General features: G+C 49.4%; 1 protein-coding gene and 2 pseudogenes across 1 annotated transcript in view; 2 read left to right on the top strand and 1 right to left on the bottom strand.

Annotated features, from left to right (window-relative positions):
• SCARA5 (scavenger receptor class A member 5) overlaps window positions 1–19822 on the top strand; it is a 128484-nt gene extending 108662 nt beyond the window's left edge. The window contains exons 8-9 of the mRNA XM_043891178.1: window positions 7543–7737; window positions 17720–19822. Of these exons, the coding sequence (XP_043747113.1) occupies window positions 7543–7737; window positions 17720–17856 (332 nt within the window). The 3' untranslated portion in view covers window positions 17857–19822. The remainder of the gene's footprint in view (window positions 1–7542; window positions 7738–17719) is intronic.
• LOC122686380 lies at window positions 6856–7090 on the top strand (annotated as a pseudogene).
• Window positions 7207–7300, bottom strand: LOC122686349 (annotated as a pseudogene).
• Window positions 19823–22786: the final 2964 nt, after the last annotated feature.

The following is a 22786-nucleotide window of genomic DNA, read 5'->3' on the forward strand; positions in this document are numbered from 1 at the left end:
CAAGACTCTCAAGGGTATATCTTGGGGACTTCCCTGGCAGTACAATGGTTAAGACTCCCTGCTCTCAATGCAGGGGACACAGGTTTGATTTCTGGTTAGGGACTAAGATTTTCCATGCTTCACTGCATGGCCTTTTTTTTTTTTTTTTTTTTAAAAAAAAAAAAGGGATACATCCCTGATGGGGCTACTGGTACCCAAGCCATCTCCACAAGTCATGAAGATGCCTCAGAGCTGCCCACAGATCGCTGGGCAAAGTGCAGGCTGGTGGGGGCTGGGGCTCACAGTGATGGGTGTCCATGATGAGCCAAATCCTTGACAAGCGCTCTTGCTCCCAACCATCACCATTTCCCCCATTGTAACAAGAGGTAAGTATAGAGCGATCCCATCGGGTCTTTAGTGGAGCCAGAATTTAAACCCTGTTTCTAAGTCCAGAATCAGCCTCGTGCCACTCTCCCCGGCTGCCTCCCCAGAGGGATCACCGTGTTTCCCTCCATCTGAGTTCCCCACCCCACTCAACACCCAAGAGGCAAGTCACTAACCAGCCCTCAGATGGGTGCATGGGATCACAGGTGCTGCCTTTGGGCATTGTTGGTAACCAGGACCAGAGACTCACTGGGTCACTTCAAGTAATGCGGGTATACGGTAAGGACACCCAGGAAGGCTTCAGAAGACTAGGGTTTGTAATACTAAGGCTTTCAGAGCCTGGAACAGGAAAGTCCTTAGAATCCAAGACAGTTCTGGTGGCTTCAGGAATAGGATTCATGTCTTCATTCTAGTGTCTCATGTCCAACATGGCTTATTCATTCCACCATCCTTGCTTCTTTATGCTTCTGCTCAGCTTTCTGTTACCCCTTCTAGGTTTCTGCATTATTTGTGGTGGTTTGTTGTTGGTGGTCAGTTGTTAAATCATGTCTGACTCTTTTCGACCCCATGGACTGCAGTGTGCCAGGCTCCCCTGTCCTTCACTGTCTCCTGGAGTTTGCTCAAATTCATGTCATTGCGTCAGTGATGCCGTTCAACCATCTCATCCTCTGCCACCCACTTCTCCTCCTGACCTCAGTCTTTCCCAGCATCAGGTTCTTTTCCAATGAGTTGGTTCTTTGCATCAGGTGGCCAAAGTATTGAAGCTTCAGCTTCAGCACCAGTCCTTCCAATGAATATTTAGAGTTGATTTCCTTTAGGATTGACTGATTTGATCTTCTTGCAATGGTTAGAAAAGCCTGAAGACACTGTGGCGATTACCTAGAAGTAGCTGCATGTGTCGAACAGGGGTGACATCTGTAGCCCACAACTGAGTGTGAAGAAGTTGTTGCTAGAGGTATCGCCAGAAAATGCAGAGGCTTCTTCATCCATATATCAGGTTTTGTTCTTCTTCACAATCTGACCTCATCTGTGCCTGAGGGGCCACCCTGTTTAACTGAGGAGCTAAGAGCATACCTGAGGTCTTGCTGTGGAAGAGTGGGTGAGGGCCTCATTGTCGATCCCAGGAGTGGCCTGGGTAGTGGGCAGCATCAACAGAGCAGGTCAGAGAATGAGGAGGTGGGTTCTATGGTCTGGCCCTGCAGCTAGGCAGAAAGCTCCCAGCAGGGCTAGAACTACTGAAGCGCTGGAAAACTTGCTGGTGAAATGATGGAACCCTTTGATCTGTGAGAGAGCAAGGAGTCTACCCAGCCAGAAAGGGCCAGTCTCCTGCCCTGGGTTTCCTACATCAGCTTCCTCTCCTGTGGTTACCCAGCCAGACAAAAAGTGATGCTGCTGTTTGAGGTTGTGATGGAAGGGACTCTTCTCTGTCTGCTGCCTTGTATAAAAAGGGAGATCCAGGACTTTTCTGGTGATATAGTGGATAGGAATCTACCTGCCAATGCAGGGGACACAGGTTCGATCCCTGGTCTGGGAAGATTCCACATACTGAGGAGCAAGTAAGCCCATGGGCCACAACTATTGAAGCCTGTGCACCCAGAGCCCATGCTCTGCAAGAGAAGCTGCTGCAATGAGAAACCTGTGCACCCTGATGAAGAGTAGCCCCCACTCATCACAGTTAGAGAAAGCCTGTGCAAAGCAACAAAGACTCAGCACAACCAGAAAAAAGAAGCAGAGGAGAGCCTGTGACCCCAAATCTGGAGCTCTAGGGGAAACAGTGGAGTTTCCCTGAACAGTGAGTGTCCCTGCTGTGAGAGGTACCAGGAAAAAACTCTGCCCAGGACTTAGTGGCCAAGGGCTTGGGACAAGCTGTCAAGTCAGCAACTCCCCATTCATCCTCCAGGTGTTCAGTGAGGAGCAGCGCTTGGTATTTCTCTTGAGCTTGGGTCGCCCGGAGCAGAGGTGGAGTGTGGGTGGAACTCTTCCTGCAGACAGCAGGGTGGGGAACCGAGTGGTGGTCCCTTCTCTCCAGCTGCAAACCGTGGGCACATGTCCAGGTAGATTCCAGTCTGCCGGGTAGAGTGGACAAGAGAACGAGTGTCATATCCTCTTCACTTAGGGGGTTCCCTTTGTGAATCAAACTCAGATATCCATAGGGGAACTGCTTGGGTGTGGTGGGTTCTTCAGGGTTGCGTGTCAACAGTTTGCTCAGGAAGGACTTCCTGGGGCTTCACTGAGGTGGAAAGTGAAGAAGGAAGTGGAGACCTGTTGGTCAAGGGCAGCTGTTAAGGGAGGTAACATGAGGTTGTGAAAGCATGAGGACCTTTGCCCCCGCTTGAGCCATCCCCTCTGTCTACTGGCTTAGGAGTGTCTGGGTTTTATTTTTTTAAGATTTTCTTTTTATGTGGACCATTTTTAATGTCTTTAGTGGACTTGTTACAATACCGCTTCTGTTTTGTGTTTTGGTTTTTTGGCCCCGAGCCATGTGGGATCTTTGCTTCCCGACCAGGGATCAAACCCGAACCCCTCACCTTGAAAGGCCAAGTCTTAACCCCTGGACCTCCAGGGAAGTCCCAGTGCCTGGGTTTTGAACAATCCAAACCACTGCCCTCCACCTCCCTCTACTGTCCTGTGCAAAGAGAGGCATCTCCTTGACCCCAAATAACCAGGCGCACTCCATGGGGCCACTCTGGGTGGATGTCTAAGGCATTAGCTCCCTGGACTTACAGGAAGTATAATGGGGCGCGTGGGGTGGGGGGCGTTGGGCATTAACCAGGCTGACGCAGCCTCCTGGACGCCGCCTCTCGTTCTGTGGGGCTGACAGCGGTGGGGTGAGCGCGTTCCCCAGCGGTGGTGGTTTGCTGGTGGGAAAGCATTGCTCCAGGGCAGAAACTGCTGGGAAAAGGCAGAGTTTACACCCTCTGCCCACAGAAACCCAAACCTCTTAGCAAGTCATGACGTTCGTCTCAGGCTGCAGAGGAAGTCCGTGTTGGCATCATTGGGTGGTTCCCCAAGTGGGTTCCAGAAGGTGGCATGGTGGCTCGGCCTGGGAACGGCCTGCCTCCAGCCGCCCCTGTAGCTCTTAGGGCAAAGCAGGCCGGGGATGTTGTTCATGGGACTGCCCCTTTAGACTGTCTGAGTCCCTCATTGGGGCAGTTAGCATCATAATCAGATCAAATCTCAGCTTATGGTTTTCCTCAGGGAAGTAGCCACAGGGATGCGCTCTTGTTAGGGGGAAGAAAGGATTAAAAAATTATAACTTAGAGACCTCCCTGGGTGGTCCTGTTCTTAAGATTTCACCTTCCAATGCAGGGGCTGTGGGTTTGATTCCTGGTTGGGGAGCTAAGCTCCCATATACCTCGAGTCCAAAAAACCAGAACAGAAAATGGAAGCAATATTGTAACAAATTCAATAAAGACTTTAAAAATGGTCCACATCAAAAAAAAAAAAAAAATCATAGCTTAGTGCTATGTTCCATAAGATGGCGCTAGATCCAAATTTGCCTCATTGATTCTTTTGGGACCTTCAGTGTCTGCTGACCCCGTGGGCAAGGGACTGTGTTCAGCCTCCATTGCAGGGAGAAGTCCTGGATCTGGGGGACCTAGGAACAAGTGACAAGGGACAGGCTTCAGTGTTTGATCAATCAACTCTGGTGTCTGGGTGTACGTGGGTTGGGGAACACACATAACCCCAGGACTGATGGGGGCTGTGACCTTGCTTGGCGAGTGGGGAGCATGGGCAGAAACAGCCTTGAACTTGATGCTCTGAGTCCCATAATTATGGTTACCATATGCTTCCAATGTTTTGAAGTTGTCCTGTTTCCAAATATTCTTTTGCCACTTCCATATACATTGAAGCCTCCTAGGAATTCTAACATTTCAGCATCCAAGTGACACTTTCCAGATTTCCTTCAGCACTCACTATAATCACATGTCAGACCACATCCTTATTTTCTCATGTAGAATGTATGGTCATGAGTTCTGGGTCCAGAACACTGGGTCGTCCTACCGAAGGATGTCAGTGAAGGGAGTGAGTAGAAGAGACTGAGATGTAATAAGGAGGGTGTTGGAAACATTGGTAGTCCTGATGCTGACTCTCCATTCAGACTCCCACCAAAGTCACTGACTGTGTCCATAGACAGGACCTGCCCTCTGAGGTATATGCTATCTGAGTGCATTCATTTGTGCATGCTTTCATTGGGTCCGGCCTGGGCACGTCGAAGTACCAGGCACTGTATCAGGCTATATGATCTGTCCTCAGAATTCCCCCAGTGTCCTAAAAGAGTAAACAGGCAACTGTTACATGAAGTGATAAGATATGTCCACAGAAGGGGTCTTAGATGGGAATGGGTGGCCACAGGAGGCTTTCTTTGGGAGATGTGACATTCAAACTTGAGATTTAAAGGACGTGAAAATGTTAGGCCAGGGTACAGAGCGGGTGTTTTCCTAAGATGGAGGGGTCCTTGTTCTCCCTCAGCTCTTCCAGGTCTCCACTGAAGGTCTTCCTTGTCTCCCCACCTGAAAGGGCGCCCCCTCAAGCTCCATTCCCTTCATTGTCTTCTTGTCTGTGATGGCACCCGCTACCCATTCCCTTCTCTGCCTCCCCGTCCAAGATGATGCCCCCATGCTCCCTTCTCTTCCTGGTCTCCCCATCCAAGATGGTGCCACCTGACCCTCCATTCCCTTCCCCGTCTCCCCGTCTAAGATGGTGCCCCCCACCCTCCATTCCTTTCCTTGTGTCCCCAACCACAGTGGCACCCTCCATGGTCCATTCCCTTCCTTGTCTCCTCGACCAAGATGGTGCTCCCCCATCTTCCATTCCCTTCCCGGACTCCCCGTCTAAGATGGTGCCCCCCACCCTCCATTCCTTTTCTTGTGTCCCTATCCACAATGGCACCCTCCATGGTCCATTCCGTTCCTTGTCTCCTCGACCAAGATGGCGTCTCCTTGACCAAGATGGCGCCTCCCCCCATACTCCGTTCCCTTCCTGTGTTTCTGTTCTTGTCTCTGCACCATCTCTACATGGCCATAGTTATATTTGAATTTGTTTCCCAGCTCTATGACTAGTCTCGTCCACTACAACATAGTCCACGAGGGCAGAGACTTTGTTCATGGATCTGTCCATCGCTCCTACAACAGGACCAGGCTCCTAACAGATGGTCAGTCGCTTACTTGGCAAGACGAAAAAGTGAAGAGTGAGTGAGGCTGGCCAGAGCGGAGGATGCGGGGCCATCTCTGAACGTCAGCTGGGCTGCCTACGCTGCTCCCGACTTCTTCCTGTTATTTGGACCTTGAACCCGGCCTCGCCAGCTCTGGGATGCAGAGCCTCCTCCTGCCACTCACCCTCTACTGATGACCCCACACGGAGCCTGCCGTTGGCAGCCTCCTGGCCTGGCGTGGCCTACGGCCACCGTGACAGGGTGCTGACAGAGGCGAGGCAGGTCTGGGAGAAATCAAGACTGACTTTTCAGCCTCAGCCAACACACCAGGGCCAGACGCCCAGCCCGGGCCAGACTGTGTTTGCGGCTGCTGGCTCCAGGTTGGCTTGTCACGACGGCTCCCGGGTGGCGTCTTTGTCTCAGACCTGGCCTCTGAGTCCTACTGCGTTCACTGTTTTCCATCTGAAGGAGTCTCTGCTCTCTTGCTCATCCTCAGCCTCTTCTGATAACCTGGCTGGAGCTTATATACTCATGTGTGAAGAATAGTCAGGGATGACGGATGTGTGAGGTGTTCAGTGGCTCAGCCATGTCGGACTCTTGGTGACCTGTATGAGCTATAGCTCGCCAGGCTCCTCTGTCCATGGGACTTTCCAGGCAAGAATACTGGAGTGGGTTGCCATTCCCTTCTCCAGAGCATCTTCCTGACCCAGGGATCGAACCCATCATCTCTTTCATCTCTTGCATTGGCAGGCGGATTCTTTAGCAGCTGAGCCACCAGGAAGACCCCAGCAATCCTGCTTATTGGTTATTTACCCAAATGAATTGAAAACTTATGTCTATACAGAAACCTGCACACGAATGTTTGTAGCAGCTTTATTCATAATTCCTTCCAAGATGCCTTCACTGGGTGAATGGATAGTTAAACCGTAGTACATCCAGACAATGGAACATTATTCGGTGCTAGAAAGAAACGAGCTATCCAGCCATGGAAAGAGAAGCCTTAAATGCATATTACTACATGAAAGAAGCCAATCTGAAAAGGCTACATACTGTATGATCCCAACTATATGGCATTATGGGAAAGGCAAAGCTATGGAGACAGGAAAAAGATCAGTGTTTGCCAGGGGCTAAGGGGTGGGGGTTGGGATGAAGGGATGGAGCACAGAGGATTTTTTGGGTAGTGAAACCATTCTTTAGGATACTATGTTGGTGAATACATATCATTATACATTTTTCCAGACCATAGAATGGACAATACCAAGAGTGAACCCTGGTGTAAACTCGACTCGGGGTGGTTACGACATGTCTCTATGTGTTCATGGATTATAACAAATGCAATCGCTTCTCGGCCTTTTGGCTAAGATCAAGTGTAGTAACAAATGCACCATTCTGGAGGCAGGTGTTGATGGTTGGGGAGGAAGCTATCCCTGTTGGGAGTGGAGGAGGGGGGGGGTCTATACCTTCTTTTTTTTTTTTTTTTTAAGTTTCCTTTTTTCATTTCATAGGATATCTAGAGTCACCAACTGTAAAGGGAAAAGCCAGTTCTCACACTTTTATTTAGTGCTATAATTACTAAATGTGGATTTGACCTAGATCTTCAATAAAGTGGTTAAATAATCAGTAATTAGCAGGAATTTATGCACTCCATGCTGAAATTTGTATCAGATTTCTATTGCAGCTGTAAAAAAAAAATTATGGAATGCTTCATGAATTCACATGTCATCCTTGCTAGTCTTCCCTGTATCATTCCAATTTTAGCACATGCACTGCCAAAGCCAGCACTGTTCCTGCTTTTCAATTTTGCTATGAACCTAAAACTACTCTGGAAAAACAGAAGTATTAAAAAAGGTGGAGAGAAGGGCAGGGGTGACACCACGGTTTCTGCTGGCTGCCTGCTTGGCCTTCATTGGAGCCCCAGCCCCCGTCCCCATCCGGGTGGGGTGGGGAGCCGGGGAGGGCCCCGGGGGGCCACGGCTGTGTCCAGGCTCGGGGGAGTGACCGTGACCCTGCGTTGCTCCCGGCAGGTGGCGTGGAGGCGGTGATGGTGCGGCTGGTGAACGGCTCGGGCCCGCACCAGGGCCGCGTGGAGGTGTACCACGAGCGGCGCTGGGGCACCGTGTGTGACGACGGCTGGGACAAGAAGGACGGGGACGTGGTGTGCCGCATGCTGGGTTTCCCTGGCGCCGAGGACGTGCACCGCACCGCTCAGTTCGGACAAGGTAGGGCGCCCACTAGCGGAGAACGAGGGGCGAGGGGCCCGGAGTCCTAGGCCTGCCCTCCCATCCAGGGTCCCCTCGACGGCAGTCCTGCCGAGTGTCACCCGGCCTCCACCAGGGTCCTTCCCACCTCGGGGGGCTCACAGCCTCCAGCCATCCGTCTTCAGACAGTTCTGACCATTAGAACATTCCTTCCTTCCCTCGAATTGGACTCCCTTTCTCCTTTTGTCTCCTGCTGGCCTGCCCTGTTGTGGACTGAATGTTTGTGTCCCTCCTACCCCATCCCCCGCCCCCGCCCCCCCCCAGCCAAATCCACACAGGCTTCTCTGGTGGCTCAGTGGTAAAGAATCCGCCAGCAATGCAGGAGACACAGGTTCCATCCCTGGGTCGGAAGATCCCCTGGAGAACGAAATGGCAGCCCACTCCAGGATTCTTGCCTGGAGAATCCTGTGGACAGAGGAGCCTGGTGGGCTACAGTCCATGGGCCTGCAAAGAGTCAGACACGACTAAGCGACTGAACAACAACATATTCATATGTCGAAATCCTGACCCCCCAGTGTGATGGTATTAGGAGGTGGGGCCTGTGAGGAGGTGTCCAGGTCACAAGTTGAGCCCTCATAATGGGACCTTAGTAAAAGAACCTAAGGGTGCTCTGCCGGCTTCCGTGGGGACACACAGGAGCCTCCCAGTCAGAATGGGGCTGTCCCTAGAACCCCAGCATCTGAGCACACAGGCACTCTGATCTCGGACTTGCATCCCCTGGAACCGTGAGAAATAAACATCTCTTGTTTACAAGCTGCCCAGTCTGAGCCCATGAAGACAATCGCGCTCACTGAAGCGCTCTTGTGAAATCTGTTGTGACAGCTGGTGGAGAGCAGCCGATTGACCCCAGCGTCCTGGCCTCTGGACTGAAAGGCCCAGTGAGCAGGGAGTTCAAAGGGTCCAGCTCCACAGAGGACAGCCCAGAGGGGACAAGTGCTTCCCTCCCACCTGAAGCTGTGCCGTGGGTCTCAGCCTGTTTTCTGCAAGGAAAGCTGCCATCTTTGTTTGCAGGACAAACAGAAATGGGGAATCAGTCTTTACTTTTCCATTTTCGCCTCTGATGAGGACTTCTCCCTAATATGTGGAAGCAAAACATTTTAGGGGGAAAAGTCATACATTCTTTTAGAAAAGCCACACTAGGTCATTTGACTGTCATAAGCAGGGTTAACCTAAAACTCTTTCATCCTCCCTTGATTTAAAAAAAAATTTTTTTTTTAAATTATGAAAGTCTGATAACACATTTACAGGAGACTTGGAAAATACAGAACCAGGTTATATATAGTTCTACTTTATTTTTTAAAGTAGATAAATTAAGACTTTTAGTTGGAGTTTCAATATCAAACTCTCAAAAATGAATAGAACGAATATACAGAGAAGTAGGATATGATAGCTCTGAAAAGCACTGTGAAACCAATTCAACATAATTAACATTTATACAGTTTTCACACAAAAGTCAGATACAAATTCAAGTTCCGATAAAATATAAACTAGGAGACACTGGAACATATCGGGTTTCCCTGATTGCTCAGACTGTGAGGAATCTGTCTGCAATGCAGGAGATCCTTCCTCGACATTTGTATCATATGGCCTGAGGGGAAATCCCTACAATTGCTACTCAAGCCTTTTTTAAATTAATTTTTACCAGAGTGTAGTGGCTTTACAATGTTGTGTCAATTTCTACTATTCAGCAGAATGAATCAGGTATACACATGAATCAGGTATACATATACATATATCCCCTCTTTTCTGGATTTCCTTCCCATTTAGGTCACCACAGAGCATTGAGTAGAGTTCCCTGTGCTATAGAGTAGGTTCTCATTAGCTACCTATTTTATGTATAGTATCAATAGTGTATATACGTCACTCATGCTCAGTCACTTCAGTCTTGTCCAGCTTTTTGAGACCTATGGACTGTAGCCCGCCAGTCCAGGACAATCCTCTGTTCATGGGATTCTCCAGGCAAGAACACTACAGCAGATTGCCATGCCCTCCTCCAGGGGATCTTCCCGATCCAGGGACTGAACCCACGTGTCTTACATCTCCTGCATTGGCAGGCAGGTTCTTTACCACTAGTGCCACATGGGAAGCCCTTATACATGTCAATCCTAATCTCCCAATTCCTCCCACCCACTCCTCTTTCCTCCTTGGTATTCATATGTTTGTTCATTACATCTGTATCTTTATTTCTGCTTTCAATAGGATCATCTATACAATTTTTCTAGATTCCACATATATAAAAATATTGTATAGTAATGCCACTGGAGTCTTTAAATCAGGCAGTGGGAAGCCAGACTCGATTCTACATTTGCATCAGATTTGCACCATTAAATATGAATATGAAGTGGCTCAGTTGTGTCTGACTTTGCAACCCCATGGACTGTAGCCTGCCAGACTCCTCTGTCCATGCGATTTTCCAGGCAAGAATACTGGAGTGGGTTGCCATTTCCTTCTCCAGGGGATCTTCCCGACCCAGGGTTCGAACCTGGGTCTCCCGTGCTGCAGGCAGACTCTTTACTGTCTGAGCCACCAGAGAAGCCCTAAAAGTGAACAGTGGCCTGACCTCCCCATCGCTGTCCAGTAGCTTAGGTCACGTGGTCTTTGAGACCTGGGCAAGCGGGCCGGCCCAGTGTTATTCACAGGTCCACAGGGGGAGGTGGGGGCCTCCTGTCTCGGCTGCACTTCCTTCTTCCCAGAGCGGCTTCCGGCTCCTTCTGTGGGCAGGCACTAGGCTCAGCATAGTCTCTGACCTCAGCATGTTCATTTTAGGGGGAGGTGGACTTGTTCACAGATTCTAAACGGCATGGGGGCTCGCCTGCCCCACCAACTGTGGGGCAGGGTGGGGGATGCCCACCTCTCCTGGAAGAGGGAGGGCTGTGCCTCAGGTCCAGACGCCCCTCTGACCACAGATTCCCTTCAGGCAGGTGCCCAGACTCCCTACCCCAGTCAGCTCACCCTCAGCCTCATGGAGTCTCCCAGGCCCCCAGCTCTAGCCCTGCCATCCATCATCTCTATTTCTCTTACGATGTGTTTCTGTCCTTCCAGGCAGGACTGCAGACCTGTCCCTCCCCTTCCCCTCACCCACTCCCCTGTTCCTTCTCTGCTGAGTCCCTGGGTCCTACAGATTCTACCAGTGTCGACCTCTTGGGCCCTTGACTCCATCCCCTCCTCTTCGTTCTCACTGTTCTTGCCTTAGGAGCTCAGGCTGGGTAGAGCAGTGGCTCAGAGCTCAGCCTCTAGGACAGAGCCTAGCTAGCATTCCATGTCTGCCACTTACTGGTTGGTGACCTGGAGCAGACTTCCTAACCTCCCCAGGCTTCAGCCCTTCCACTTTTGCAGGAGGATGGTAAATGAAAAATGAGATCGTGTATGGCAAGCAGTTAGCACAGCGCAGGCCCGGGGCGCACAGTCATTTGCTGCTTGTTGGGAGGAGGTGGGGCATCCTCCAGGAGCCCCTTCCTGCACGCACTGCTCGCCGCCTGCTCCTCTAGGCCTTCCTCTTCCTGGCTCCCGGGGCTCTTTCTAAAATGGTCTCCTGCTTGTCACTGCCCAACACTTGGCGGGTCTTTACTGCCCTCAGGATCAAGTCCGCTTTCCTTAGCTGAGTGCAGTAAGGTCTGTCCTAAAGTGCCTCACTCCTCGGCGGAGCACCGTTCAGCCGCATGCACCCATATGTGGGCTCCGAGCTCATACAGCCGTTTTCGATCTCCATGTCCTATCGCCAGCTCTTCCTCAGGTTTGCAATGCCTTTCCCTCCTCTCCACCTAGCTCATTCCTCTTCAGTTTATTTGCTGTTGTTTAGCCGCTAAGTCGTGTCTGACTCTGCAACCCCAAGGACAGCACGCCAGGCTTCCCTGTCCTTCCCTGTCTCCTGGAGTTTGCTCAAACACATGTCCACTGAGCCGATGATGCCATCCAGCCATCTCATCCTCTGTCATCCCCTTCTCCTCCTGCCTTCAATCTTTCCCAGTCAGAGTCTTTTCCAATGAGCTGGCTCATTGGGATGTGATAGGTACTGCATAAAGTGGCTCCAAAACTTTGACCACCTGATGTGAAGAGCTGACTCATTAGAAAGACCCTGATGCTGGGAAGGATTGAAGGCAGGAGGAGAAGGGGATGACAGAGGATGAGATGGTTGGATGGCATCACTGATTCAATGGACATGAGTGAGCAAACTCTGGGAGTTGGTGATGGACAGGGTGGCCTGACGTGCTGCAGTCCATGGGGTCACAAAGAATCAGATACAACTGAGCAACTGAACTGAAAGTGGGAGGGAGGAAAGAGGAACGGGAGGAAGGTTCGAGGAAAGAAGGAAGGAAGAAACTGGTGTGCCTGCAGAATCTGCATCCTCCCGGAGCCATACAAGAAACTGCCGAGCCTGGCATGCTCTTGGTGGTTTGGCACCATAAAAGTTTTCCTGGCCAGGCCTCAATAATTAAATGATCGGTGTCCCTGGGAAAAAAACAAGGAAAGACCCAAATGAGAAAGACTTGGAGATGATTTATTTTTTTTTAATTTTAAATTGGTCCAAGAGCTATTGGAGAGGGAGGGAGTGCAGTTGGAGAAGATGGAGGTGATGGCTGGAACAGGGTCCAGAAAGAGATGGAGGGGGTGAGACCAGGGCAGCACCCAGGGAACTGGTCCTGGACCCACTGAGAAAATCTGTGAAACAGGTAGACAGACAAAGGAGGTGAGGGTGGGTACAAATGCAGATGGATTTGTAGGTGGAGGTAGATGGATGGATCGAGAGTGTCCATTCTAATTATTATTAGCATTTTTGCTCTTTTTTTTCTTAAGATCAAATTTAAATACTGGGAGGTGGCTTAGTGCAAGGGACAGCAAATGTTAAAGGGACAGCCAGAAGTAAATATTTTAGGCTTTGTGGGCTAGATGGTCTGTCTCACAACCATTCAACTCTGCAGTTGTCGCATGAAAGTAACTACAGACAAAAGTAGCTGCAGTCTACAAGGTAGACTTGTGTAATTAGATGGGGGGGTGCTGTGTTCCAATAAAACTTTATTTACAAAAGCAAGAAGTGGGCCGAATTTGGTGTGCCACCTCTTAACTTGGTGATCCATGAAGTGCCCTGTGTATGTGCTTCTGTCAGGATCAGAGACTAGACTGGCTGGGCATCAGAGGTCACTATCTCCTCCTCCCGTAATAGCTGTGGGACAGGTCTGCTAACCTTTCTGGGGCCTCAGTTTTCCTTTCTCTTAAATATCTGTCTGATAGCAGTCCTGCCTGCCTCTGTGTGGCACTCTGATGGCAGCCCTCAGGATTCAGGGTAACTCATTCCTTCTATTAATATCACTCTAAGTAAACATGCAGCAGGTCAGATGTTAGCTCCATGAAGCAGAGATTTTTGCTTTTTCTTGTTTTGTTTTTGTACCATTTTTAAAGGTCACTTTCCCTTTACAGTAATAACAAAATATTGGCTATAGTCTCCATGTTGTACAGTACATCTTTGTAGCCTGTCTTACATCCAATTGTTTGTGCCTCCCCATTCCCCATCCATGTGTTGCCCCTTCCCCTTCACTGGTACCCACTAATTTGTTTTCTGTACATATGCATTTTTTGGTATAGTCATGTTAGTTTGTCGTGTTATTTTAGATTCCTCCTACAAATGATATCATAAAGTATTTGATTTTTCTGACTTATTTTGCTTAGAGTGATGCCCCTCCAAGTTCATTCATGTTGCTGCAAATAGCAAAGTTGTGTTCTTTTCTGTGGCTGAGTAGTATCCCGTTGTATATATAATATATACCACATCTTCTTTATACACTCCTCTGTTGAGGAACTCTTTGGTTGCTCTCCTGTCTTGGCAACTGTATAATCATAATGCTGCCATGGACATTGGGGTACATGTATCTTCTTGAATTAGTTTTTGTTTCTGGCGGCTATGTACCTGGAAGTGGGATTGCTGAATCATACGGTAATTCTATTTTTAGTTTTTTGAGAACCCTCCATACTATTCTCCACCAATGTATATTCTTACCAGCAGTGGGTTTTTTAAAAATCATTTTCTGTTCACTAATGTAGCCCAAACACCCAGAATAGTGCTGAGCATGGAGTAGACACTTAAATATTTATTGAATGAATGAATGATGAGAATAAAATAAAATCTCTGCTTACTCATCCCAACCATCCCCTCACATTCCAGCATCCCCTTAGGCTCCAAGTGTCAGAAGACCTGGCCTCTGGTCTCAGTTTTGCCTCCATAAGATAAAACCTCACATGTAGCTTCAGTTTTCTGACTCTAAAGTGGGGGAACAGAGAACCCCCTTCCTGCTTCCCAATGGGGCTTGTTATGGAGCTCACAGAGAGAACCAGCATGGAGGAGCAGACCTAACTAGAGCAGGGCTCAGACTTGGAGGCATGTTGACTGGTGGAGACCCTGTTAGGATACAGTCTGTTAGTTGCTTCAGTTGTGTCCGACTCTCTGCAACCCTATGGACTGTAGCCCACCAGGCTCTTCTGTTCATGGGATTCTCCAGGCGAGAATACTGAAGTGGGTTGTTGTGCCCTCCTCCAGGGGACCTTCCTGACACAGGAATCAAACCCAGGTTCAGGTTCTGGTGGGTCTAAGACCCTGCATTGCTGATGAGCTCCCGGGTGATACTGACCTCCTGGTGCTCAGGCCACACAATGAGCGTCAGGTGTCAGCTCTCATGGATGTCAGCTGACACAGTGATTGGTGTCTGGATTCATGAGAGTTCTAGCCTCTCTGACACGGCAGGGAGCAGAGATGATCTGCGAGTTCATTGGCCCTTTTAGTGATATCCCAATAACTGCAGCTGTGAGTATTGCTGATTTAACAACCCTGTTCTCATTTTATTGGCTCTTCCATGACTGAACACTAGCTAGAACTCCCTAGCCAAAGCCCAACTAGAGTTTGGAGTTTCGTGATCCTGTGTACGCATTCGGACTGGTAACCGTGGTCCTGTTTTGTATCTGTCAGTCTCCTTCATTTGCTGCTTTATTTGTTTTGGGTGTGACTAATCCCACGGAGCTCTTGGGTCTGCAACCTTTTCCTGGGTAATTTGTAAACTGATGTGTTTTCCAGGAGACATTTAATCTGAGAATTTTTGCTCAGCCTCAAAGGGCTTATTGTGTAAGAGGCACACTGTATCCGGCCAGGGAAGAGGCTATGATGAACAAATAACATTTAAAAAGACAGCGGGAGATCTCTCCTCCCAGCTCTTTCCCCTAGTTCACTGCTAGGGGATGTTCATGCTGAATATCTCAGCATAACAAAAATATGTCCAAACCACTAAGTCCTTGCATCAATTTGTTGTTGTCCAGTCGCTCAGTCATGCCCGACTCTTGGACTGCAGCACGCTTCCCTGTCCTTCACTATCTTCCGGAGCTTGCTCAAACTCATGTCCATGGAGCCAGTGATGCTCTCTAATCTCCTCGTCCTCAGTCTCCCCCTTCTCCTCCGGCCCCCAATCTTTCCCTGCATCAGAGTCTTTTCCAGTGAGTTGGCTCTTTGTATCGCTGGCCAAAATATTGGAGCTTCTTACTGGGCAGCAAAATGGTTTAGGTGTTCCCTGGATGCTCTTTGTGAAGGAATTTCCCGTGCAGTCCAGGGGTGAGTGACAGGTTTGAGGATCTTAATTCTCAAAGAGTCGGACATGATTTAACAACTAAACAACAGCAATACTCGACAGTTCCTCTAAAAGGAGAGGTTGTCTGGCTGCTGAGAGACTGGACAAGGAGGCATGGTGCTAGGATCAGGTGCTAGGGTCCCTGAGCTGCCTTTCATGTAGGGTTTTGGTGCATTTCAAAACCCTTTAAAATACAGGAACTATTACTTCATTTGGGGTTCTTTTGTGGTTCAGCAGTGAAGAATCTGCCTGCTAAGGCAGGAGACTGGGGTTCAATCCCTCTGTCAGGAAGATCCCTTGGAGAAGGAAATGGCAACCTAGTATTCTTGCCTGGGCAGTCCCATGAACAGAGGAGCCTGGTGGACTACAGTCCATGAGGTTGCAAAGAGTTGGATACTACACAGTGACTAAACAACAATTACCTTGTTTAACTTGCCCAGATTGACATGGTAATGTTGGAACGCAGTTTCTGACCTTCAACCCCATGATTTCTGGTACCAGCTCTTGAACATAACAAGTAAGTTTACCCAGTAGGTTCTCAGTTTACTTAGTTTCAGCACCGAAAGTCTCACATCCTGGGAATCCCCTCCCACTTTTACAACTGAAATGATCCTCCTGGATGGGCTGAGACTTGAGATTTGTCCTACTTGTTGTAAAGCCCTATTTCTGCTGTAGCAGTCCTTCTCAAACTTCAGTGCAGGACCACTTGGTTCAAATGTAGATTCTGGTTCAGTAGGTCCTGGGCAGGGCGTGAGGTTGTGTGTTTTTAACAAACTCTGATACTGCTGATCTAGGACCGCACTTTGAGTAGCAAAGCTCTACACTACTGACTCCATGGGTGATGGGAGCCCTGAAGCTCAGGCAGTACTCCAGAGTGCTCCCGAGTGAGCTCCCACAATTAAAGACCTGAGTTCACCATCAGCCCCCAAAACCCCCCAGAACATGGTTGATGGCCCTGCCAGATCATCAGTCAGTGGGGCTCCAGGTGACTTCTCCCCTCTCCACTGACCACTCTGACCCCAGACAAGCCCTTTCCATTCCCTTGAAGCCTCATGCAGCTGCCCTATTCCCTTAACATTCATTGAAGACCTCAATGCCAAGTGTATGTCTCTTGAGACTTGGTACAATCCTGGGAAAACCAACTAAAGGCGCCCTGCATGGGCACCCTCAGACCATCAGGTTGGTCCTCCTCTAAGAGCTGAGTGAACAGGGCGGGGTGAACAGGTGGGCAAAACTCAGCTGGACTGTCTTAGGGACCTTGTATTTTGGGAACTGAGCTAGTTGCTTATGGTTACAGATGCTTCCGCCTGTCATAGCATATATGTCTGGTGATAATGTTAATTTCTGAGATCTGCTGTCATTCCAAGGACCACTGTTTGGAGCTCATTGTGTGAGACCATCAGCTTTAAATTTCAAAAGACTGGAGGTGATGTTGACACTGAGATATTTGGTTATGGGGCACTGGATCTGTCCAAGTTAGATCTATTTGACATTGTCCCTCTGATTATGTCTTGTCTGAATATTCAGCAGCAAAGGCCACAAGGTACATCTCAATAGCAGGGACTTTGCTGGTGGTCTAGTGGCTAAGACTCTGTGCTTCCACTGCAGGGGGCACAGGTTTGATCCCTGGTCAGGGAACTAAAAGCCCACAGGTTATGTGGCATGGCCAAAATCTCAAAAGCTATTAAGCATCTTGTATAAAGTGTGGGCCTGAGAGACAGCAAGACTTGGGCTTGAGTTCAGATTCTGCCACTTACAAGCTGAGACACCTTGCACTGATTGCTTTCTGAACCTCAGTTTTCCCATCTAGAAAAAGGGTTATTCATGCCCATCTCACAGCACTGTGGTGGGAATGGACGAAGATCATATGTGTAAGAGGCCTGACACATCGGAGCTGCTCAGTAAATACCATCCTGGTTATTGTTTAGTTGCTAATTCGTGTCTGACTCTTTGTGACCCCATGGACTGTAGCCCACCAGACTCCTCTATCCATGGGATTCTTCAGGCAAGACTACTGGGGTGCGTTGCTATTTCCTGCTCCAGGGAATCTTCCCCACCCAGGGATTGAACCCACGACTCTTACATCTCCTGCATTGGCAGGTGGGTTCTTTACCACTGAGCCACCAGGGAAACCATCCTCACTGTAAATTATTTTGATGCTGCTTTCAAGAAACTGCGCCTAGAGAAGATGTGTTGGTCTCGGTGGCGTGGTGAAGGCAGGGGGTCCACTCGACTGGAGAATTGAGGCAGGATTTGGGACAGACAGCGTTGACAGACAGCGCCTGTCTGTCCTGTGCCCCTGCATCTCTGCTAAGACACGTGTCCACTTGTCTCCACAGGTACAGGGAGAATTTGGATGGACGATGTCGCCTGCAAGGGTACTGAGGAAAGCATCTTCCGCTGCAGCTTCTCCAAGTGGGGGGTGACAAACTGCGGGCACGCTGAGGATGCTGGCGTGACGTGCAAGAGACACTAACAGTGGGCACAGCCCGAAGTCTGGGCCCAGCTGCCCAGCCTCCTTCCTGCATTCCTGGGGTGGGGGCAATGCTCGGGGCTCCCCTGGCCACGCCTCTGCCCTCCACGCCCAGCCCAGCACCCCCAGACCCCTGTAATTCCCATCCCAGGACCACGGTGACCTGTCGCCCTTCTCCTCTTGGACATCTATTCCAAAGCACAACTCTGGGATCCATGCCTGTCTCTCCCTTCCACCACGGTTCCTGTGTGGAGCCCTGGTTGACTGGATTGCCTTTTCCCAGAGTCTTCTAAACACCATGCCATCAGGGCTACTTGTCCATGTTCTCTGTGGTCTGTGAGTTACCGATGGATCCTGGTGACCAATGCAGCAGTGAAGATGGGCAGGAGGCATCCCAGGTCGTTTACTCTGCAGATCATTCCCAAACCTCAGGCCAAGAGTTTTGACCAGCAAGAGACGATACTGAGTGATTCACCTTCCCCTCTTTACTCTGCCTCTGCACAGCGTTTGTTAGTTCAGGAAAGTGACATAGAGCAGGAGCGGCTCTAGGAGTGAGAGGGAGATGCCAGCCTCCTGCAGGAACCAGTCTGGATGCCGAGAAGGCAAGTGAAAGGAACATTTACTGAGTGACTGCCACGTGTGCTACGTAGTATCCTGGGCGCTCAATTCACGTATCACTTTGCAGCACTCCTACAAGTCATGCTGGCTTGGGTACCTACCACTTGACCTCCAGGTGCCACTCAAGTGACCCATTCCCCTAGCCCATCAGCCAGATGGAGAGTGAGACCATTGTTTTGACCTGAACTCTCGTGTGTCTTTGCTTAGACTCAAGCAAGGAGCTGGGGTGCGGCACAAGTGTGACTAAAGATTAAATACTCCAAATCCCATAGGGTGTAAGTTCAAGGTTGGATGTGACTGGCTTCCAAGCGGCCATCCACACAGGAGGGTGGGTTTGGGGGGTGGCACAGGAGCTATCTGGGTTAAACCAAGGCCAACCCGAGTCATCTGGCAATCAGGGCTAAAGCCACATTGCCTGTGTCTCAGAGCTGTCTGGAGGTGATGGTACAGAACCTTCCAGGGCGCTTTGGGTGTCATCCTGTGGTCAAGAGAACACATGTCCTGATGGAGCCTATAAGACTGGAAGGAAATGAGGATTCCCTACTACATCTAGGGGAAGAAGAGGCTGCGGGCCTCTGGGAGCCCTCAGTCTGCACCCCTTTCCTAATGATGGGGAGATCAGAGTCTGCTTTTGACACGAAGAGGAGGTCATGCTGGGCATTTCTGTGTTCTAGGCCTGGGGAGCTTCATGGAAGCTAGTGAGCGTAGGCCCACCAACTCAGACATGCCTCAGATACACAATCACCTTTCCTACCTGGTGAGCATCGCCTGCCTGGGGAAAGTGATAGCTGGGACCCTCTGGGGATAAGACCAGCAAAGCTCCTGGCTGACAACGAAACCAATACATGCTATTGGTTGTTCTTTGCTTATAATATGCTTATTATCTGCTATGTTTACATAACATGCATGTACTCATGCATCTTTTCCCAGAGCCAATATATGTATGCATATATGAACACGGCACTCTTTACTACATAGCTCAGTACATCGCAAAGTTTGCATTTAAAAAAAAAAAGAAAATACTCAATGTGGAAGAATGTCACATTGAGTGAAATAAATCCCCAAGTGTGTTCTGACAAAGAATCCAGTTATCCCACCAATGAAGACGCATGTAACTTTCTTACTTGGCCTTTTCATTTGGGAAAACATAAGTTTTGCTTTACATCAGTGAAAAACCATAGTGATATGTGTTTGAACTTTAAAAGCAAAGTCTACTAGTTTACATTCCTACTTAAAAGGACATGGAAATAGCCATGATCCTGTATTTCAGGGACTAAAGGAAATTAGGCCAGGCCTAAAATACATCAGACCTTTTGTAAGAATTTCAATAAAGCTGAAAACATGATGCTAACAAGTTTCCCTCACATTCTTTCTCATGAAAACTCAGTGAGCATGGGAAGGGGGTGGGTGAAAATTGGAAAGGTCTGATCATTTTTCAGCAGGAATGGGTAGAATGGGCAGCTTAGGCAAAGCTGCCTTAATGCTTCCAGAGGACGATAAACATAGTCTAGACCAAGAACTTGATGGCATATGAAGTCTTAAGCCCTATTAGGTAACCTAAGGAAAGGGTCTCAAGCAAAAGAATGATAATCAAGACCCAGCTTATAAGAGAATTACTTTTGTATTCACTAAAGGAAAAACCACCTGTCAATTTACTCACTTTTCCAGAGCTGTTGGCACAGACGGTAACAAACCTGCCTGCAATATAGGAGATCCAGGTTCAATCCCTGAGACAGGAAGATCCCCTGGAGGAGGAAATGGCAACCCACTCCAGTATTCTTGCCTGGAGAATCCCATGGACAGAGGAGCCAGCTGGGCTACAGTCCATGGGGTCACAGAGAGTCAAACACGACTGAATTCTTACTTGGGGATGTGCTTTCATCCAGAGTTCCATTCACACATAAGAAGACCACTCAAGGTCTGTGAACCCACCGGGCCTCATCACCCAGTGAGAGGCAGGAGCTCCCAGGCAGTGACCCGGGCAGTGTGTGGGGATCACCCGGGTCACTGGGTATTCCCGGTCACGTGCTCATAGCTGCACCTCCGGGAAAACCTCATGGCCCCAGGCTGGCTGTGGGCCCTAATAATTTGCCAAAAGAGGTCAAAAAGTAGACTTTCTGGAAATACACCAGAGGCATCGTGGTTTCCCCTTCTAAAAAGCCGGGTGATGCCCACCCCCAAAGCACTGTGGCTCCCACTCTATATTCAGGCTGTGTGGAGAAAAGGACTTCTCCCCTCTAATGTCTACAAGGCCCCAAGTTTCCCTGGTCTCAAATGCCCAAGAACATCTGGTGCCTGCATGTGCTATGGTCAAGCCAACAGCTATTGTGGGTTTGAGTCACAAAGAGAAGTTACAGCATTCTCCACCATAGTCACCTGGTGGTTTCTTCAGCCTCATTGTTTCCTGACAGTTGTTCTGACATTTCTATGAGACGTCAACTGTGTGAAGCACCTGTCTTTCTCTTCTTGGAACAGCTCTCCCTTCAACCCTCCACGGAACACCTCTCCCATCCCTCCTTTTCTCTTCTCCTCCACCTTTCCATTCTGGGAGCTGAGGTGGGTTCTGATTGAGCGGAGCTTTGTCACTGAATCCTCTTCACCAGCTCACCCCCCAGTTAGAACAGGCTAAGGCGCTTTCCAGGAGGACTCTTAGTCCCCTAGGGTAGTGGTCTCCAATCTTTTCAGCACCAGGGATCAGTTTGATGGAAGACAGTTTTTCCTCGGATTGGGTGTGGGGGGAGGTGGTTTCAGAATGATTCAAGTGCATTACCTTTGCTGCTGCTGCTGCTAAGTCGCTTTAGTCGTGTCCGACTCTGTGAGATCCCATAGACGGCAGCCTGCCAGGCTCCGCTGTCCCTGGGATTCTCCAGGCAAGAACGCTGGAGTGGGTTGCCATTTCCTTCTCCAATGACCTTTATTGTGCACTTTATTTGTATTATTATTACCTTGTGATATATAATGAAATATATACAACTCACCATCATGCAGAATCAGTGGGAGCCCTGAGCTTTTTTCCCTGCAACTGGCTGGTCCCATCTGGGGGTGAGGCAGTGGCAACCCTTCCCCATTGCTAACACTACCACCTCAGCTCCACCTCAGATTGTCAAGCATTAGATTCTCACAAGGAACATGCAACCCATATCCCTCCCTTGCACAGTTCGCAGTACAGTTTGAGCACCTATGAGAATCTGATGCCTCTGCTGATCTAATAGGAGGTGGAGCTCAGGTGGTAACGCGAGCAATGGGGAGCTGCTGTAAAAACAGATGAAGCTTCCCTGGCTCACCCACCGCTCACCTCCAGCTGTGCGGCCCAGCTCCTGACAGCCACCCACCAGTATCTGTCCGTAGCCCCGGGGACTGGGGACCCCTGCCCTACATGGGGACCTCCCACCCTAGCTGGAGGGAACTGGAATTCCCAGCTCACTGTGAGCTCTGGTATCAGTGCTTTCCTCAGAAGTTGTTCTACCCAGCCTTCCGGGGTTCACACAGATTCAGCAGACAACACAAGGGAACCCTGTGTGCTTTTCTGGAACTTTCTTTTCATGGCTCCCTGATCTCAGATGCTGTGCCCAGCAAATTCCAGCCACCTTGGCCTTCCCAACCTCCAGTCTCTGTCACCTCACCTCATCGAGTTTCAGCAGAGAGCCTGGGCCAGTGCAGGCTCACCTCATGGGCTGTCTTTTTCTCAAGGAGCACAGATTTGTGCTGCTGAGGTCTCAAGTCTAAAGAGATTTTGTCATGTATTTTGACTCCCTAAGTTGTGTCTGGCTCTTTGCGACCCTATGAACTATAGCCGGTCAGGCTCCTCTGTCCATCTGATTTCTCAGGCTAGAATACTGGAGTGGGTTTCCATTTCCTTCTCCAGGGGATCTTCCCAACCCAGGAATCGAACCCAGGTCTCCTGCAGTACAGGCAGTCTCCTGCATCACAGACAAATTCTTTACCACTAGTGCCACCTGGATCCAAGTCTTATTTTCACAAATTACTAGATGAACTTCCAGCTTCAGGACCATCACCTATAACTCAGAGTAGCCTACACACCTTATGTTACAAATAGTTTTCAAGAATATGTTAAATTAAAAGTGTTTAAAAAGTCTAATGGGTTATGCAAATTGTTTTTGTTCAGTCGCTAAGTTGTGTCTGACTCTGCAGCCCCATGGACTGTAGTACTGCAGGCCTCCCTGTCCTCCACTGTCTCCCAGAGTTTGCTCAAATTCATGTTCACTGAGATGCCTTCCAACCATCTCATCCTCTGTCACCTCCTTCTCCTTTTGCCTTCAGTCTTCCCCAGCATCAGGTCTTTTCCAATGAGTTG

Source organism: Cervus elaphus, chromosome 29 (assembly GCF_910594005.1).
Source record: "Cervus elaphus chromosome 29, mCerEla1.1, whole genome shotgun sequence".
In the NCBI taxonomy this organism is placed as follows: Eukaryota; Metazoa; Chordata; class Mammalia; order Artiodactyla; family Cervidae; genus Cervus; species Cervus elaphus.